This window comes from Rhea pennata, unplaced genomic scaffold, assembly GCF_028389875.1.
Source record: "Rhea pennata isolate bPtePen1 unplaced genomic scaffold, bPtePen1.pri scaffold_32, whole genome shotgun sequence".
NCBI classification, from domain to species: domain Eukaryota; kingdom Metazoa; phylum Chordata; class Aves; order Rheiformes; family Rheidae; genus Rhea; species Rhea pennata.
Genome location: NW_026907679.1, coordinates 4171507 through 4191241, shown reverse-complemented (window position 1 = coordinate 4191241; position 19735 = coordinate 4171507). Strand labels below are relative to the sequence as shown.

At 58.6% G+C, this 19735-nt stretch overlaps 1 protein-coding gene across 1 annotated transcript in view; it reads right to left on the bottom strand.

The window, feature by feature from the left end:
* Positions 1 to 19735, bottom strand: part of LOC134154603 (adenylate cyclase type 10-like) — a 30221-nt gene that overhangs the window by 2956 nt on the left and 7530 nt on the right. The window contains exons 6-32 of the mRNA XM_062601280.1: positions 19420 to 19563; positions 18711 to 18916; positions 18165 to 18261; positions 17744 to 17832; positions 17045 to 17236; positions 16680 to 16801; positions 15975 to 16051; positions 15466 to 15655; positions 14635 to 14687; positions 14023 to 14176; positions 13051 to 13243; positions 12529 to 12615; positions 11820 to 12103; positions 11082 to 11218; positions 9235 to 9360; positions 8019 to 8273; positions 6970 to 7314; positions 6485 to 6536; positions 5272 to 5494; positions 4752 to 4859; positions 4204 to 4382; positions 3504 to 3660; positions 2813 to 3017; positions 2638 to 2734; positions 2296 to 2411; positions 1271 to 1388; positions 133 to 328 (exon numbers count right to left, since the gene is read on the bottom strand). Of these exons, the coding sequence (XP_062457264.1) occupies positions 133 to 328; positions 1271 to 1388; positions 2296 to 2411; positions 2638 to 2734; positions 2813 to 3017; positions 3504 to 3660; positions 4204 to 4382; positions 4752 to 4859; positions 5272 to 5494; positions 6485 to 6536; positions 6970 to 7314; positions 8019 to 8273; positions 9235 to 9360; positions 11082 to 11218; positions 11820 to 12103; positions 12529 to 12615; positions 13051 to 13243; positions 14023 to 14176; positions 14635 to 14687; positions 15466 to 15655; positions 15975 to 16051; positions 16680 to 16801; positions 17045 to 17236; positions 17744 to 17832; positions 18165 to 18261; positions 18711 to 18916; positions 19420 to 19563 (4202 nt within the window). The remainder of the gene's footprint in view (positions 1 to 132; positions 329 to 1270; positions 1389 to 2295; positions 2412 to 2637; positions 2735 to 2812; positions 3018 to 3503; positions 3661 to 4203; positions 4383 to 4751; positions 4860 to 5271; positions 5495 to 6484; positions 6537 to 6969; positions 7315 to 8018; positions 8274 to 9234; positions 9361 to 11081; positions 11219 to 11819; positions 12104 to 12528; positions 12616 to 13050; positions 13244 to 14022; positions 14177 to 14634; positions 14688 to 15465; positions 15656 to 15974; positions 16052 to 16679; positions 16802 to 17044; positions 17237 to 17743; positions 17833 to 18164; positions 18262 to 18710; positions 18917 to 19419; positions 19564 to 19735) is intronic.

Genomic DNA, 19735 nt, shown 5'->3' with positions numbered 1-19735 from the left:
CCGCTACCCTCTGGCACTACCCTGACTCCATGGCTGCTTCTACCTGCACAGGTCAACCCACTGCTGCTAACAACACAGCTTTCCCCAGAGGGCCCTTGCAGCATGCCCCTCCCCTTCCTCCACATCCCTCACCCTTAGGGCCCTGCGGCAGCTCTCACGGGCCCTCCACGAGCCGTGCTCCATGTCCTTTTTCAGCACCAGGCTATGGCACTCCAGGAGCCGGCTGCACGCTTGGCTGGCCACAAGGCAGGCGCCAGTGCTCTTCAGCAGCCTCTTGGCCTTTTCAAAGGGCTTCTGGAAGTTGTCCCACTGCCCAAGCCTTGCAAACCTACATTTTCCAGAGGAAAAAAAGGAAACAGAGACAAACACACACTCAGGCACATTTTGTAGAGATGAGCAAGTAACCAAGAGGTCTCCTAGGCTATAGGCTCCAGCCCCAACCTGGCTTCCAGAGGCAATGCATCCTCTAGGACAAGGAAGCTACTGGGGGCCTACTGGGGGGCTGGGGGGCTGAACCGCAGCGTGTTGTAGCTGCTCCTGATAAGCATCACTGAGAGCACTGTATTGTAATCAGGCAGCAGTAGCTCAATTCCTTCTCTCCCACGGGAACTTGGTGTTCTCGTTTCCCTGCTACATCACAGCTGAGCAGGAATCTACTGCTGTCCCTCCCGACAGGGTCCTCTCCGCTCCCCTTCCCTCCAGTTTGCTTGACCTGTTTATAAACATGTGCGCATGCGTGTCTGTTTGTGAGCCAGCGGCACTCAGCACTCCCCCACAGTGATGAGCAAGACCACAGGGAAACTGCAAGGACTGGAACCCAGTCCCTTGCAGGCACCCAGGAGACACAAGCCATGCTAGGCAGGAGACTGGGACAATGGCTGCCTTCTCCCACAAACACAGCGTTGCTCCAGGCCCTCATGCCCTCCCCGAGCCAAGCTCTTGCACTTAGGCAGCATTCAGCCTGCATCGCTTTCCTGCGCTGAGAGAGAGCCACACCAGTCCATCCCCAACATTCAAGGGGAAAAGGAAGGCTGTGGCTGAATGCCGCCAAGGCATCCTTCCCTGGCAGGGCTCCACAGCAGCACAACCTGGGCCTCCTTGCCACCTTGCTCATCCTGCGTGGCCCCCTGGCCCCTTTCACCACCGTGCTCCAGAAGCAGCTGCCTTGGTGGACATGGGATGGGGGCATGTGATGAACGCAGAGCTCCCCCTTTCCCGGCCACAGCCACTGCCTGGGCCTCTCCTCACTCAAAGCAAGTCTCCAACTTACCAAAGAGCCAGGGACGAATACAGTCCAAGCAGGATGCTGCTCTGCACCTGGAGAAGGCAGTTGGCTTCGTTCTGCTCCACGAACCTCCTGCACTCTTCAAAGGACTTATACTGCCACCCTGCAATACAAATGTCTCTCAGAGAAGCAGCGAAGCAGCACCTCCCTCCCTGGCCTCACCGTGCTTCAGGCATTCAGAGCAGCAGAAAGCTCCAGCACAGGCGGCAAAGTTCTTGGCAGGCAAAGCACTCACAGAGCAACAAACCTCACAGGAAGCATGCAAGGGCTGCACTTCTACCCTAGCTCCTCAGGGCTGTTCAAGTGTACGGAACTGCCCTTGAACGCAAGGACAGAGAACATCAGGAAGGAAACAAGAGAATTCCCAGCTCCCCTGACACCACGTCTTGCCCTTGAGAAATCTGCAGCTTTCTAGCACTGCACAAAGGCACGCTGCCACTGAGCAGCAATGACAGCGACCCCAGAGCACAGGCTCTTAGGTGCCTCCTGCTCAGGCACATGCCAGTGCTGCTAGCCCTGCTTCCTGGGGAGCCAGAGCAGAGCGAGGCGGAGAAGAGCTTTCAGAAGGGGCAATCTCAAAACACAGCTAGGAAAGAGCATAACTGAAAGCACTGTCAAATTACTCTTGGCTCCCATGTTAAAAATGCAAAAGGGAATAAAAATAACGAGGATGCAGGTGAAGAGAGAAATGCGCACAGCGGAAAGCTCTGTGGAGGAAATACAAGGATTGCTGGAGGCTCTGGGGTCATTGTTCTACCAGGAGGAAAACTGCTTTGGCCAGCACAACTGTTTCCGTGTTTCCAGAGGACAGGGAAAAATGGCAGAACTCTTGTATTGTCTACTCTAGTCTCTGGAAGTCTTGTATTGACGGTGCACTTCTGCTTGTGCTGGGAGGGCTCTGCCTGTTTATACCTTGCACAAAGCCCCCAGCTCTGGCCCACAGGTCCAGGGGGGCAGCCTTGCCTGCCCAGCAAACAGGCTCTCGGGGGCCCTCCTCACTGAGCACTTACCAGCATCAAGCAAGAGGTCTAAGCAGCAGCAGAAGAAGCATGCCTGCCCAACGATCTCATCTGCTCCAGACACCTGCTTCTCTAGCCTGCGCAGCACTGCCTCACATTCCGGGTACCTGGGGTGGAACACGAGCCTCCAGGGAGCCCCTCCACGGGCTGGGAGACCAGGCAGCACCTCCAGACACTTCCCACTCCCCTTCCCAGCACCTCTCTCTCCCTTGTTTTCCCTTCTTTGCTCTTCCTCCCAACTCCGTCCCACTTTCTCCATCAGGCCTGTTCTCACCCAAAGGTCCCTGACCCCTGACACTGCGCAACCCCCACTCTCTCCAGCACTGGGATTACCTCATCTGCAGAAAGAGTGCCGTGAAGAGGGTCCTGAGAACCACGCAGCCCAGGTCAGGCTTCTGCAGCTCCATGCAGAGCCTCTCAGCACGATAGCCTGGGAAGAGAACAAGCAGACTTGCACCGGCTCTCTCGGCAGAGATGCCTTCTTGCAGGCGGCGGGGGCAGTACCTACCTACGTCGATGGACAGAGGCAGATTTCCCAGGCTGAGGGTCAGATGGGACAGGGCCTGGGCAAAGCTGGCTGTGTTTAATACCCCTCCTCCAAAGAGCTGCACCTCAGCGCTAAGCTGCACGGCCGCCCGCCCGTATTGCAGCCACTCTTCCCGGCAGCCCAGGTTCTGGCAGCACAGCGCATATTCCAGGTAGGACAAGAGGACCTAGAAGGGTCCAAACACGACAATGCACACGACTCTGTCTCTCCAGGGCAATTCCCTGGCCTGGAGGGGACAGCCCACAACCCAGCTGCCAGCTTCTCTCTTCTCTTCCACTCTCACAGCGCGCACCCATACGACCAACTCTTCTTCCTACTGCCACTGCTAACTGCAGCCGTGCCAAGACAGGGGCCCCCGGCCTTGCACACCAGCATTATCAAGAGCCACGAGGAAACTACAGAATACACACAGTGGTGCTGCCTTACAGCCAGAACCACCTCCATGCTCACAATTAGGACACAAATCCAACGCGAGGGACTACCAAAAGCAGCAGCAACCCACAGCCTCTGGAAGTTCATCCGGAAAAGGGCAGGCACACGTCCATCTTTGGGCTCTTCTTGCCGGGGGCAGGCCCTGCTGGTACTCTTGCCAGGCCAGGGAAAAGGAGCCGTGTCAGGGACGGGTCTGCTGCTGCAGAGAGAAGGCACTCACGTGACTCGCATCCTCGGACTCCTCGGCCGTGTTCACCTTCATGAGTGCTGCCAGGCGGGAGAGCCTCCGACTGCCGGAGGCGCTCTCCAGGCTGAAGGGCTGCCGCAGTAAGGACAGGCAGTGGCTTTGCCGGAACAGCCAGGGGAGCCTCTGCCTCCTGCCACACAAGGGAAACTGCTGGGCCACAGCCACTAGGCGCACTGTGCCAAGTCCCACGGGGCGGGGGAAGCATGGGGATGGAGGAGATGGCTGCACCTCCTTGCAGAAGGGCAGCTGACACAGGCACGGCCGCAGCGATACAAGTGGCAGAACCAAGGAGTACCACCCAGGAAGCGTGACTGCTAAAGATGGTGTCTTGGCACTACAGCCTAGGCAGGCCAAGCAAAGCTGGCCACCGGGAGGAAAAGGGGCCTTGCACGGGAGGCCTGCACCTGGCTACAGCCTCTGAGCTTCCTCCCTCTCACAGCTCACCTGCGCTTACGCCGACAGGCCCACCTCCTGCTCCTGCCAGCACACTCCCTTCCCCTCCCCACACTCTACTCCCCACTAACACCACCTGCTCTCACCAACACCATCTCCCATGCCAACACCCCAGTAGCTGCCCAATACAACCCACAGCTGCTCCACCCACTAGCCTCCAGCTCCCTCAGCAGCTTTCCCTCTGCCTAGAGGAGCCTTTGCTTTCCCTTCTACTTCTTACCCTGCCTCCTGAGGAATGGAGCAGTCTCTGTTCTTCTTGTGAGAGGCATGCTCTGACTTTTCCAGCACAAGCTGCAAGGCGGCGCCAGTGCAGGTCGTGGGGAATTTCCTCTTCAGCAGGCTCAATGCCTTCCTGATCATTGTCTTCGCCAGCTCCGTTTGTCCCATATGGTAGCAGACCTGCACAGCAAAAGGGCTTTGAAGGCAGTCCTGTTTGGCACAAAAGCTCATCCCCAGTGCATCAAGCAGCCCCAGGCACAGCTGGGAATCCTGAGCCTCCCAGCTACTGGGAACGCTAAGAACAAGGATACTGGAAAGGCTCCCAAAGGGCTCCGATTCAGCACATAACCAATTGCATGTCTCTGGCGGAATCAAGGCCAGGACCTCAGCTGGTTTTGGCCAGGGGGCAAAGGGGCCCCAGGAAAGCAGGCCGAGAGCAGTCGCAGTTAAGTGGGCCAGGGAGAGCCTGCCCCACCCCACCCTACCCCACAGGAAAGCATTCAACTCCACCCACCGGGGGAGCCCACCAAAACCACCCTGTCACCTTACCTCTCCTTTGAGGCTCAGCAAAGTGGCTTCTTCAAAGCAAGCAAGCGAGTTTCCCTTCTTAGACACCAAGGTCCTCAGCACTTCTGCTTTCTTCAGGTTCCGGAAGGCCTTTGAACAAGCACACAGAGAGCAGCTGAGCATCGCTGCCAAGCCTGTCCACAGCCCCAGCACTCCCAGGTGCCTCCAGCATCTTGCTGAGGAGGCCTGCATCTGTCCCTGGTGATGCCCACCCAAGCACAGTCACGCTGCCTCTCACACCATGCGCACAAGCACTCCTTTGCATCACCTCCTGGGAGGTGCACCTTGCACCAAGGGGCTGCTTCACGGCCCTGTCTCTCTTGCCACAGGAGAGGCAAACAGGAGGCAAACGCTGGGTCTCCCTCCCACCAATTCATCCCCGAGTCCCCACAAAGGCAGGCCCCCAGGCAGGCCCTATTGCAGTGGGGAAATGGGCTTGCTCAGGGCAAGGCACTTGAGAGGACTCCATGGGCAGTGGGCTCTGGCAAGCACGGCAACTCACCAGGTAGTTGTCGGAGACGTGCAAGTAGGCAGCCGCACCCTCCAGCAGATAATAAAAGGCCCTGGCGTCATTGCCCACTGCCATGTAGTGCTGAGCCAAGGGCACAAGCACCAAGTCCACAATGGCCTTGCAGCTGCAGGAACACTCCACACCCTGCGTCCAGTGGGTCTTGCTGGGCACCTTGTGCATCCATTCGGTCTTAGCCAGAAACTGCTTTGCCGCTCTGGAGACAAGATCACAGAGAAAGAAGACACCAAAGCACACACCAGCATCACCAACACCGCTCCTTCAGCCTACGTTAAAGACACGTTCTAGCACAGCACGAGGCCACACGCACGAAGGCACCGCACGGGAGCTGTGGGTTCCACAGCCTTCCCAGGCGTGCTGAGGGAGCTCACTCAGTCCTTCTTTCTACCCCACACAACAGTGGCCTGCACCCAGAGTTCCCTGGGCCCTCCCAGCTTACAACTGACACCACTGACTCCGGAGCGGGCCGCAGCCCCCCATCATTGCTATGACTTCCCCCATGCTCCTTCCTCCCTTCCGCTCTCGCCTTCTCTCCTCCCTCAAGACCTTTGGCTCTCCCCGCATGGCAAGCAAAGTCAGGACAACTCACTCACACAGCATGCTTTGGCAAGATTTGTTCCCTGACATTGCGGGCCCATTGACCAGTATATGCTGGGCACTCTGAGGAGCCCTGGGGCCCCAGAGCACAGGCACAGTGGACTCAGGCAGGGCAGAACCGGCATGAGAAGCAACAGCTCCCCTTTTCAGCAATGGCAAGCCATTCCATTGGCCATAGTTGTAACAAAGCAGCAGGAGCACTGATCCTGTTGGTGCCTTTGCTGCCCCTGCTCTGGAGGAGCACTGCTCTTTTAGGCAGGCAGGGAGACCAGCTGGCATTTCTGTGCCCTTCCACAAGCCACCCTGCCTCCAGGAGCTGCTTTGCCCCTGCACAGCTTGCAACACTGCTCTCTAACAGCTAGAAAGCCAGGGCTGCTCCACTCCAAATCACCATCAGCACTGGGATCCCACTGGCTTCCCCAAAGATACGCATCCCCATGGCCATCTCAACCCAGCTGCCTCTCACAGGCCTGCTCTTGCCAATGCTAGACTCACAATGGGCAGCCCAAGCGGGGAACTCCGCTTATCTCCTCTGCACACCCTCACCCCACTGCCCCCAAAAATCATCTTCAAAACCTTGGCTCCTCACCGAAAAATCTCCTCCAAGAAGCTCTTCTCTTTTGGCACACCACTTGAAGCATCTGCAAAGAAAGCATGGCATTAAACACCTCCTCACTGCACATGCCATAGAGCTGCTTCTTGCCATTCTGTAGCACCGAGGGAGGAAGAGCAGAGCCAAAGGCACTGGCGGCAGCTCCCTCTCCACCTCCTTCCCTGACATCTGCCTCCACTGTGGGGCTCAACTCCAGACTTAACCCAGCTTCACCAAGTGTACTAGACACACTAGCTAATACACCTCAGCCTGCTGAGCCATGGGCTGCCCTCCCATAATTCTGGGAAAATGCAGGTGGACACGCAAGGGGAGAAAGGCGCTGCGCTGTGGACACATCATCGCTCTCATTGTGGAGCTGTGCTCAGTGGAGAAATGAACTAGTCCTACAACAGTATCTGCCTTGCACTGGAAGCATCCGGAGTGGGCAGGACCCAGACTCCAGAGCAGGGCACACAGCATACCCGTAGAGGCGGGGAGCTCGTCCGAATTCATCTCCTCGCTGGTCGCCAGGGAGGCCTCCCAGTTGCGCCAGTACCAGTCGCTGCCATGCTCCTCACCGCTCTCGGCCTCCTGCGTGCTGCCGAGGGCCAAGCGGTGGAAGGCAACAAAGTCGCCTCCCCCGCAGCACTGGCACTTGTGCGCGTGCCTCTCCAGGAAGGCCACACACTTGTGGTGCAGGGCCACCCTCTGTCCCTTTGGCCACAGCTCGTACGCAGCCTCCTGCAGCAGCGGGGCGCAAAAGGCCAGCACGCCAGACTCCAGCCTCGCCCTCTGCTTGCTCTCCTCCACGGATGACTTCTGCACATCTGAAAGGCAACGGGGCTTCCCATCAGCCAGAGCTGGGGCCAGAGCTGGGGCCAGAGCTCAGGCATGCCATAGCTGCACCATGAAAGACAGGCCTTGGCGTAGGCCCTTGGCAGGAAACCAGCGCTCCTGCACTCAGAGCCTCCGGGCCAGACAGCAAAAGGGCCCACCTTGCCTTCCTCACACTAGCACGGCCAGCGCAACAGGCTGCTGGCCTGCTCTCCCTGCCAACAGGCTGTGTAGCTGCGCTCAGGCGGCAGCTGGGGATGCTGCCAGCCGCAGAAGCAAGACACAGCCAGCTCTTTCTGCCCACTCTGCAAGACACTCCCAGCCTCCCACCCCGGCACTAGGGGACAATAAAGATCAACGCACACTAAATCCCTCATCTGCACACAGCGGGAGGCGGGGTCAGCAGGTCAGGGCTTTCGTACTCCCTCTCCTACATGGGCTATGAGCCACGCTTGCAGGCAGGGCAGCAGAGGGACTCGCAGCACCTCACTACAATATTGCCCTCCAGCACAAAGCACAGGCTCCTCGGAAACAGACTCGTCAGAGCTTTTAACAACCCATCCCTAACTCCCCGGGGTGCCATGAGCATTACACACCTCCTCCGGGCAGGGAGCATTCTCTGGGGAGCCCCACCAGGGACACAAACAGCGGCAGCAGCAGCCTGCAGTGCTCCCAGGCTCCCCTTACCACCTCTTACTGCTCTCCTCCTCCAGAGAGGTGCCTGACCCCTCGGTGGGAACACTGCTCTCTTCTGCCCCCTTGGCAGCATTCAGCCACTTGAGGATGTTGCATCTCACCAGGGCATTCAGCGCCTTGTTCAGCTTGGCCCTGCTCCACCTGGGAAGGATGTGGAACAGAAGCTCCGTGCTGAACAGCGGCCCTAGGATGGCTGCACACTTCAGAACCATCTGCTCCGAGGGCTTCATGCTGTCCAGCTCAGTCAGCGCAATCCCTGCCAAAAGCAAGCCACACGTCTCTCCCTTGCCCACTCCCCACCATCACAGGCTGCATTAGCTGCAACACTCGAGAGGGTAGATTCTTCCCTAGGGACCCAGCCCCTTGGACAACTGCAACCCAGGGCACGTGTCTTCAAGATGCCTCTGCTCCTGCTTGACTCACAGGAAGCAAGGACGCGGGAAAGCAGAGATGCTCAGATGAATGCTCCCCCACCACGGATGAGCAGGGCAGCATCCAGCACATGCATATGTCCGGGCATGCATCTTGCCAGCTCTGCGCTCTATTTATGTCCACAGGGCACACAGACAGAGAGCTTTTCCTGCACCGCTGAGGCCAGCTCAGAACTCCCCACAACCCCGCATTTCCCTTGGTCACGCAAGACTTTCCCCTTCTTGGACAAAGCAGCTGCTTCAAGAAGAACACTTGGGCAGGGGGGACATTTCTGCCACCCACATTCGGCCAGGGCTCGGCTCAAGGGCAGCCATGCTCATTCACAGCTTCCCATCAGCACCCCCTAGAAATGGGGCGATTTCTGGGCCAGCCCAGAAAACAACAGCCAAAGAGAGATTCGCAAGAGGCTTTGGTTGGGCTTCAGTGCCTTGAGGCCCACACGAGCAGGAGCAATTACAAACAGAACAATGAGGTGCCAAGCCTAGTTCAAAGCTCAGTCGGAGCCATGACAAATATCCCCTGGCAATGCATTTTCTCTTGCTGAGAACAGTCTGCTCCCAATACCTTCCTTTCTCCGCTCCCTGCCCACCCCACCCCACTCAGAGCAGACAACATGCAGGTTTCTGTGTGGACAATCCCACGGGACCAAAGCAACCTGCCCAGCAGAGTCCCAGAGGGGAGAGGCTCAACTCTGCAGCACACCGAGGCGCACACTCTCCACCTCGGGCCCTGGAAAAGGCACCCAGCACTGCTGCCAGCTGCTGCAGCGCGGCTCAGCCCCTCACCTTTCAATGTAGGGGGAAGTACAGTGTTCTGCAGGGTCACGTCCGGCCTCATGGTGCACACCCTGCGGTCCTTCCCCGCGCTGGAGCTCCATGCTGCTGCGGTGGTTGAAGGCTCTGTCACAGAAGCTGAGCGGCACAAGGGAGCAGGAGAAAGCGATTAGCAAAGAGAGACAATTCATGTCATGACTTCCTGCTTGCAAACACCACAAAATCCTCCTCAGCTGGAACAAGGCCTGCCTCAGGTGGGCTCATGCACTTGGCCTGCACCAAACATGCTCGCTAAGATGAGCAAAGCACTTCCCTTGCATACCTTTGTTTCATAGCCCTTCCCTAACATTAGCTGTTGCCAGGCAGTTTCCCCAAACACTCCCAAGTCAAAGGCTCCAGACCTCCTGACTGGGGAGGCAACGCCTCAAGGCAGAAGGCAGCAGTGTTGCCGTCATCCCAGAGGCAGGCACCTTGCCAGTGCAAATGCAAAATCGGGGGTCACTCAGGGCTGCTGCCAGAGCCATGGCAAGCTGGTCGGCATTCATCCCTAGGTCGTGTTATCACTGCTGCCTTCACTTAGTAGCACCTTTGGGGGCTTTCACACTTTGTCATTCAAGTTCCCAAGGCCTGTGCCTCGCCTCTGCTGGGTTTGATGTCAGACTTCTTTGCAAGTGACCTTCTTTGCCTTCTGCCCAGGGAAATACACGCACATTCCAATGCCTATTAACTAACACGCCTACATCGGCCAGAGAGCAGAGTTCTCCAGGGCATCCCAAGAATTTGGGCGGCGACTCAAAGGGCCAAAGAAGGGATTTTCCACAGGTCAGACAGCAGCACCTCTGATGTCCCCATGAAAATCCACCCGCGTGGGGCATGCTAGAGGCAGAAGCAGCATGCCCCGCTTTGTGCCTAGCCGGGGTCTTGTGTTTAATCTCTCTCTCTCTTTAGCCAGAGCATGCCCAATGCCAGCCTGCGGTCAGGCTGCTCTGCGCCTGCCTGCCCTCGCCCCGCACACGGAGCTTCGTAAGCAACTGTGCTCAGGGACAGAAATTGCTCTTTCCCACCCCTTCAGGCAGGCTTCAAACTACGCTTTGGCCTATAAGGCAGAGGAGAAGGACAGCAGGGGCTCACAAAAGCCAGAGTCCTCAGACCACCTGCTGATGAAGAAGTTTTTTCTGACCAACAAACACGGTGTGCGGCAGGAACATAAAGTGCACCAGTGCCGTATACCCATATAGAGAAGAGCCTGACCCCAGCAGGAGCTCTCCTTGAAGCAGCAGACCAGGCGTTGTGGACTCCAGGCATCCATTTGCCTTCCCTTGCCCTCAAGTGTTTTCGCTAACACACTGAACTCTTCAGGCCCTCTCTCTGGTCCTCTAAATGCCTCCCACCACACATCCCTCAGCTCCCTCCAACCTCAACCCTTTAGCATTCACCCCTAGCAGGCCTTACAGCACCTGGCACCATGTGTCACTGACGGACTCAATCCAGCCCTGTGGCTGTGCACAAGGAACATTCCAGCCACAGGACTCACCACACTGGCCCAGAAGAAGCACCTGCATTCCTATGAGTTCACGACAAGACCAGCACTCATCTGAGTGCCAGGCAGCGGCTCTGCTCCTCCTTTGAAATTGGCTGCCATGGCACCCTTGCTTGTCCTCTCAAAGACACCAGAACTCCCCGGCCTCGGCTTGGGCTGTCCCAGCAGCATGGCCTGTACAAACCCACACCTGATCCACACCATGCTCTGTATGGCTGGAAGAGCTGACAGTGCCAAGTTCACAGGGGAAGCCTCGGGCAAGAATGCGCTGGGGAAAATGCACCACAGCAACTAGGCAGTCGGCCACAAAGGTGCTTACTGAAGAGGCTCTCCCACTTGTCCTCTCGTTTCTCATCCTTCCCCAGTGGGTGGAACAAGAGCATGTCGTGGCCAAGAAGGTAGCGCAGCAGTTCCTCACAGTAATAGGGGATGCCGTAGCTTCTTTGCGTCAGCAACCTGCAAAGGAGCACATCCAGCACTCACTGACACAGGCAAAGGCAGGCGCACACGCACACGTTTCAGGTGGGCGCTGAGCCACTCGGGCAGAGCACCGAAACCAATGTCTTCACCACAGCTCCACCTCACTTCTGAAAGGGCCACGACTCCCACGGGCTTTGGCACCTGAGTCACCCAGAAGATACAGCCTTTGCTGGAATCCTCGGGAAAAGCAGTGCAGATAGAGCCCCAAGCAAGCCTTGTCTTTCATGTCCCCAACAGCCTCGATGCTCTCCGGCACCGGTGAGAACCTTTGCCCCGGTGAATCACCCCGCAAAGCCTCACCACGCAGACTAATGCCTTTGCCACCCCTGAGCCATGCCAGCATGCAGGACCACTTCCTTCCTGCCTTCCAGTGCAACACAGAAGGCTGGACACCTCCCATGCTCTGTGCCTAGGCAGCTGCCCACTCGCAGCTCACGACTGCCAGTATGTCCCACTGGCTAGAGGCACTGGCCCTTCTAGAAGCCCTGCACTGCCTTTTCTAGGGCTTCATTCCCTTTGGCTCTCTGCACAGCTTCAAGCCCTCAGCAAGAGCTCACAGGCCCTGCCTGTGACTTACGTCTCTAGATCCTGGGGCAGGCTGACAACTCCAAGCGCCTGGCAGGCTTTCTGGACTACAGCGGAAGGCTTCAGCTCTCCCAGACGAACACAACTGGTTTTCTGCAACTTCAGGATGTCTACGGCAGCTTTGCAAAGCCTCTGTCTTCTGCAGTGACTGGCAGCGAAGCTCATCACCATGAAGATCGAGACATCCCTGAGCACGCTCCACATCAGACTCCAGGAGGGAGAGTCGATGCAGTGGGCGTTGTCAATGACAAATACAACGCCATCTTCTTCAAGAGTCTGAAACAAACAGCTTGTTCTGCGGGGATTCTGATGGGTTCTCAAGTAGCTTCCATAGCAGCAACTTTGGCCTCTTTCCCTCCCTCTCCAGACAGAGAGGGAGAGAGAGAGACGGAGAGAACGCTCTGAAGCCTCTTTCCTCTCCCCAGCTACTTAGGCATTCAGAATCTTACTGACTTGCACTTTCTCTGAGACTTTAAGGCCTCTTGTGCAAAGTAGGACAGAAGAACCTTGTTGCTCCTCTCGAGCACGTGCCCACCAACTTTATGGGAGGAAAGGTATCGGGGCTATGGGCAGGGGTGCTTGGGCTCTGAAGGGTAAGGACTCAGGTACATCGTCCTCCTGCCAGCTCCCACCACTCTCCTGAAGCCTTTGCCTGTGGCACTGGTGTCTTCCTCTGAGCCCCGAGGGAGAGAAGAGCTCACCTTCTGGAGCACTTTCTTCAAAACCAACTCCAGCTCTGTTTGCCTTTGAGTGCCACTCATCTGGGAAACTGCCATCGAGAGGGGAAACTGCCCAGAAAAGCACAGTCATAGAGAAACAGCCTTCCAGGGCTTGCAGCACACCTACCCACCACACAACACCAACCCAGCAAAATGCCTCTCCTGGCCTCACCATCAGCCCTCTCCCCAACACAGCTGCAAGGAGACAACGCAGTGCGGATACCCCCGGGAGCTGAGAACAGAAGCCCTCTGCTTGTTCACTTGTGATGGCTGCCCCGGGAGGCAGCAGACCACTCACACAGCACTCAGCTCAACACAAGGTCATCAGCCACATCTCCAAGCTGCTCTTCAGTGCCTTTTGCCCACCGCGCTCAGGAACAGAAGCCTGAGCTATATGCCCCTGCTCTTCCCTCCAGGGAGCCAAGCGACTCCCCACCAGAGCCTCCAAACTACAAAAGCTCACAAGCAGCCCTTTGCCAGGGCCAGAGAGGGCCTCGCTCTCACCTTAACGAGGAAGACGTCGTTGAGGAGGCAGTAGCTGCTCTCTGCCATCAGCCCTTGGAGCTTTGTCTGCAGCACAAGCTGTCTGGCGCTGCACGATTGACATGCCTGCAGGCCCAGGGCCATGGCCAGCACCATACGGAGGGCAGAGTAGACCTGCTTCAGGTTTAGCTCTGTCAGTTCCACGGCCACCACCCTGCCACACAAAAGCAAAAGGGACCGAGATTCAGAGAGCAACGCAAAGAGCTGCAGACTTCCAAGGCAAAACTGTCAGAGAAGAGGCACGTCATCCAGGGCTGTCTGCAAGGGAGCTCTGGACATACAGCCCCAGACGGACTCTTCTTCCGCACACCTCCAAGTGCTTCACAGAGGGCCAAGCTTTTCCCGCGTCTTACAAGGAAAAGCCACAGAGAGGCAATTGCTGCCAAGCCCCTGGCAGAGCCACCACCACACCCTGTGTCTCCACAGCTCTCAGCACCTCCCCCTGCGCAGCAACTTGCCAGCTGAAGAAGCAAGGACTGAGCAAGTTGGGCCTTTGTGTTTGAATGCCACAGCTTTGCCATCTGCCTCCTACACTATGGGAAGGCTTGGCCGCCCCAGTGGCCTTTGGGGATAGAAGCCCAAGGGCAAGCAGCCTTTCTCTGGCAGCTCCACCACACCACTCCCGCCTCCCCCAGCATCTTTCTTCTCTTTACTCTCCAGCTGCATGAAAAGCACGCAGCTTGGGCTCTTGTCAGCCCTTGCAGCCTGGCCTAAGTTTGCAAGAGCAACAGCCCTGGCTCCACAAGCTACTTCCAGCTCCCGCGAGACCTAGTAGGAGAGCGTGCAGCTGCTCCATACCAGCGGCTCCAGGAGGCTTTTCAGGGATGCTGCAGGCCAACGGCCAGCAGCACTAGCAGAGGGGCTCGAGGATGCCACGAACATCAGTGGATGGGCAAGGGAAGTGTCCCACACGTAGCGCTCCAAAACACTCACCTGTGGCCAGCAGCCTGGCCCAAAGATGCCAGCTCAGTGAGTAAATGGCTCTTTCCAGAGCCAAGCACACCCTCAAACGCTAGGATGCTGCTTTCGCGACAAGTCCCGTAGGCTTTCAAGGCACTTTCAAAGAGGGCAATCTCCTCCTCGCGACCTGTGAAGGCAGACAAAAAGCAAGCTGCTGTAGAGAGCTCAAAAGCCAACAACGTTGGGCAGCCTTCCCTCTTGCTGCCACTGCACCTTCCCTCCACCACACCTGCGAGCCTGCCTGCACCCAGGGCTCCTTCCTACCCCAACAGCTACAATTCTGCAGCTAGGCCTGCCTTAGGGCACACACAGTCCCACCTTCCTGCAAGAGCCTGGGAGCAACTGTATACTTGAAAGCTCCTGACACGCTAACGGTGCCGGAAGGCAGGAAGCACTAGGCGTCTCACTCTGATTCCCACCTCCACTTCTGGCCCAACTCCAACCTTACGAACGAGCTATGAGCCCAAACCTGATGGCCACTGCAGGCAACACCATCCCTTGCAAAAGCATCTCCATTCCCAGGCTGGTACTAGCAGCTACCAAGGGCAAGAAATGGGCATACACAAGAGCAAGGCATTCACCTACCGAGCAAGGGGCCGTACTCTGACCTCTCCTCCATAAGATCCAGGCCAAATATGCTAGCAGGGGGAGAGAAAAACAAAAGTCAGTGAAGGAGGCAGAATCTGGAGGACAGAGAGTCATGTGTGCAGCTGAGGACACACTCTTGCCTACCCACTCTTCCTTTGAGCATAATGGCAGCCTGCCCACGCTCCCACCACCAAAGTTCACGCTCATTCAGGAGAGAGTGCAAACACCAAACAAGCACAGGGAAAACTGCCAGCACATAGAAGCCCAAGGGCTTCTGACCACACTGGCACAGCACACGCTATCAACGTGCAAGCAACAGAGGCCAAAACATCATCCAAAGAGAACCTACAAGCCTGGCCCAGAGGAACAGCTCCAGTTTCACCAGCAAGCGAGCAGGAACACAGGCCCGGCCACCCACACTTTCCCAGGGGACCAGCACGGACCCAAGTGCTTTCCAAGAGCTTCCTGCTCAGAAGCAGCCGAGATAATACCCCCTGGGTGGGTCACAATTGCCACCGCATTGCCACTTGTGTGCCAGCAAGCAAGCACAGGGCAGAAAGCAGAGTTGCAAGCCCTCTGGGCCTACGGATTCCCATGAGCCCTCTCCACCCCTACGCCATCACTCCCACTCTCCCAACAGCAACAGGCACCAAGGTGAACAGGCAAAAAGCACGGCCATCCTATGGTTTCCCTCTTCTCAGCCACAGCGGTGGGAGGTCTGGGGAGGGCAGCAGCTTGGCCTCTTTCTGCACAGCTCCTCTTTTTCCCCAAGGCTGCACCCTGTGTGCCTCCACGCCCCCAGGCAGCCTGCTCAAAGAGCACACTCACAGCGTCTGCGACATCCCCAGGTACTGATAGACAGTGCCAGGATCGCCAACCCCCTTCATCTGGGCCTTCGGCAGCTCTTTGAAGTAAGACCGGGGCAGCCGGGACGCTGCATAGGTCGCCACATCGCAGGACACCAGCCCCGGGTAGTGCTCCATCAGCCGGGCAGCCAGGTTCACCTTCTGGCCCATGACTGCCACAGAGAGAGAGCATGCGTTGACATACTCAGGAGAGCAACCCGCACCACCCTTCCAGGCTGCCGGCTGCAGCCCCTGCAGCACAGGCCAGCACAAAACCCTGCTGAGCACAAGCGAGAGCAACAAGGAGGCTCACAGCCCATCCCCCGTCGTACAGCAGGACCCGCTCCGCCTCCGCCGGTCCAGACGTGCCACCGCAGGCCAAGCCCTCGTCCTGGCCCGGCGCCCAGGGCCCACAGCTTCTTCCCCGACACTCTGCCTCTTCCTGTCAGAGACGCGGCCCGGGCACCCGCTCCGCAGACGGACTCCTCGTACCTGTGTACTCGTGCCTGACGCAGTGGCCAACGACTCCGCAGAACGCCGTCCTGCTGGTGACCCCCACGGACACTGCCCTGAGGCGCAGGCAGAGCAGCAGGGACTCAGCAGCGCCCCTGCGCAGTCCTGCCTGCCCACCGCCACCCCTTCCCCATGTCCCCGTGCTCTGCCATCTGCCCCAGCAGCACAGGCCTCGGGGACCGGCAGAGCCCGGCAGCGGACACGCCAGCTTGAGCGGGCTGCGTGTGCAGAGCAGCCAGGCGCTCTGGCACCCTTCCCCTAAGGCCCCCGAGCCACGGCGTGCCCAAGATGCCCTCCTGACACCAGCAGGCCCCAGGCCCTCTCCTCATGGGCCGGGGGAAGGCAGAGCTCCCTGCACCCTGCCTGCGGAGGCAGCGCCTTTGGGTCAGGCGCCGTGGCCTCGTCCCGGTGTACCCACAGGGACCCGCCGGGGCCTGCCCCCGGCCCATGGGAGGCCGCTACCCTTGCGCTGCCTCCTTCCTGGGCTGTGCCGGGCCTGTGGTGGCTGCAGGAACTCCCCTGGATATGGGGCACACCCCCGGGACATCTGCCGCCTCTGGGGGGACTGCCGCCTTCCCCCCCGTCACGCAGGAGGCCAAGCTAGAGGGCACGTCTCTCTGAGAAACCACCGCCCTCCACACCCCCTGCCCCAGGCCGTCCCAGGCAGCACGCCTCCCTACTCACTCGATTTTCCCCGGCCTCCCGGAGCAGGCGGTGGAGATTTTAATAGCGCTTTCCAAGGCGCAAACGCTCTCGCAGGGCAGCTTTCCTCCAGGGAGGCCAAACACATACAGCAGCGTGCAGCCCTGCCGAGGACAGAGGCAGCACACCTTGCCTCAACGCCTGCACCAAACCCTTCCCGCCCTGAGACTCCAGCCTCCGCCGACCGCAGCAGAGCTTCAGGGCAACCCCAGGACACAGGGTACCGCTCCCAACGCCGAGGCAGAGCTGCTTCCCCTCTCCCCACCGTGCGAGAGACAGAGCCGCTTCCCTCCTCTCCACCACCACCCTCGCCCTCGTGCGCGGGGGCACTGCTCCTCCACGCTCACCTTATCAAACATGGAGATTTTGTTGATTTCGCCCTTGTGAGGATGGAGGATCTCCGAAATCAGCACGCTGCTGTCCTGGATAGCCTTGCAGATTTGCGTTAGGTTGACCTTGGCAGCAAACTGCAGCTTCACAAAGAGGCAGGTGACCGGCCGCAGCTCGGACAGGCACGCCAGGGGCTGTCTGTCGTCAATCTGGAAGACAGCAGCGGGCCACCTCCACCAGCCAGCTCGCCCTGGGCGCTTCCTGCCTGCAGCAGATACCAAGGCAGAGCGCACAGAGCGGCAGCAGCGGGCGCTCTCAGAGGAATGCAGAAAGCCTCCTCGCAGTGCACAGCAGGCGTCAGCCTGCACGAGGCAGACACACAACGGTGCAAGAAGGCACTGGGCATGGATGGACACAAGGCGCCACCCTCAGCAACGCTGTCACCTCTCCAGAGGCAGCTCTCTCTTACCCCAGGGCCATGGCCAGAACAACACCGGTGGAAAATGCAGAGGGCAATCCACCCCACCCTCACCCCCGGCGCTCTCTGCAGGAGCACACAGTCGGCAGGTTTCTGGCCCCTGCAGCACTCCTTTCCCAGGTTTTTGCATACGGGGGCATTTTCTTTGCCTTACCTGCTGTCTGGAGAACTGCCGCTCTGCAACACACATCTTCTCCCCTCTCCCCTAAAAGGCACCTCCCAGCACTCGTGGCCATACCTTGCGCAGGACACTGGCTGGGATGTACTTCCTCAGCACCTTCCCCTGAGCACGATGAGGGGCCAAGGTAACCGCAGGCCTCAGGACGCCTACGCAAGGAAAATACACGCGGTCACTGGCAGCAGGGCGCTACGAGCCTGGCTACGGGGGCCTCGCAAAGCAGGGGCTGGCACTGCAGCTCGGGGAGCAAGATCCTCCGCCCTTTGCCTATGTGTTCCTCTTGCAGGTGTTCAGCCACAGCAGTGCCCTGGAAGCAGCAGGAAGCAGCCAGTGCCTCTGCTGGAGTGCAGCTGCACCCCAAGCACAACCACTAACTAACTGCAAGGGGGAGAGGGCAGAGGCCAGGCCCCAGCGGCCCCTCCACAAGCCAGTCCCCATCTTTCTGGGCAGGCACAGCACAAGGCAAAGCCGGGGCACTCACCTGGCATTTCAGGAGAACGGCAGTTCAGCTGGGCTCGTGTGAACTTGGAGAAAAGGTCTTCGCGCTCCGACACAGACATCCGCTGCACGCCTGTAACCTGGAGGCACACACAGCAGAAGCACTGCCATCGGCCTCCCCAGGAGTCCCAGGGCATGCATCCTACCCTCCCTCCATCCCGCCCTCGCTTCCCAGAGAAGAGGAGGAGATCCCCGTGTAGCAAAGCCACCTTGCTGGATTTGCACCCAGACAAACACTGGCATCAGCAGCACACGAGCTGTGCAGCCATCAGCCACGCACCCCGACATCTACAGAACACTGCCACGACCCCAGCAGGGCCAAACCCTGACACTCCCTCCTGACCCCACCGCAAACACAGCAAGCACAATCCACAGCTAACCCTCGGCTGGAAGGGCAACAGCTACAGCTCTCCATCTCCTCTTTACAGCTACAACCCCCACAACGCCCATCTCCTCAGCCTTCGCACACCTTCCTCCCCCACCCCCAGCTCCAGGTGCCACAAACAGCTCTAGAGGCCATCTCACCCACCTTCACAGCTCCTTGGCCTTTCACTCTCTTGCTCTTCACCTGGCTCTGGTTACAGAGCTCCCAGCAGCTGGCTGACAGGATAATATCACTTGCACTTGCAAGGTTTTGCGCCTGCCAGACTTCACCTATGGCCTTGCCAAGGATCAGGAAGTGCTGCTCCTTGCGGTCTCCCACAGTCAGCAGCGACATGTGCCCTGCAGAGATCCCTGGGGAGAGACAAGCACAACTGAGGCACAGAGCACTTGCACCTCTGCAGCCTCCCACAGTGGCAACTCTCCACAGGCTCCATTTCAAGCTCAACCCTGGAGACAGGCTCCTCCTCTGAGCTGCTTCAGCTGGAGGCACCCATCCTTCATTATGGAGTCCAGCTGGAGTGTCGATGGGGAGGGGGTACAAAGTGGGGCCTGCCAACAGAGGGGCCTGAAACGGGTGCCTAGAAAGAGGCATGTGAAGCTGACACTGACAAAGTCTTCACAGCTACAGCACCCCAGAGGCCCAGCACACCAGCACCTTTGCTGGCCGTCTGCTCAGGGTGCGTGCAGGCAGCTTGTAAGCGGCTGCCTGAGAGCACACAACAGCCTTCCAGGCAGAAGGTTTCCACTGGCCCCACGAGGGATCACCACCTCTCCCCCAGGCGGAAAAGCACCCTGTGGCCCTGCACAGGGCCATGGAGCCACACACGGCAGAGCTAATCCAGCACACCCCATACCTATCTTCAGTCGGAGCTTCAGACCCACGTCTGTGTCACGGACGCTGTACTTCTCCTGGATTTGCCGGCAGCACTGCAGCACCAGGCTGATGGTGTCTCTCAGCTGTGTTTCCCTCACTCTCCACAGCACCAGTACAGCATCCCCTGCAGAAAGCAGGGGAATGGGGGAAGGCTCTCGTGAGACCTGATGCTCCCTGAGCTGCACCCCCTGCACGGACAGCAGGAACCGGCAGGCGTGCTGAGGAAGATGCACTCGTCGGAAGGCCTCCTCCTCAACTACAGCTCTCTGGCACAGGGATGCCTTCCCCTCCCCCAG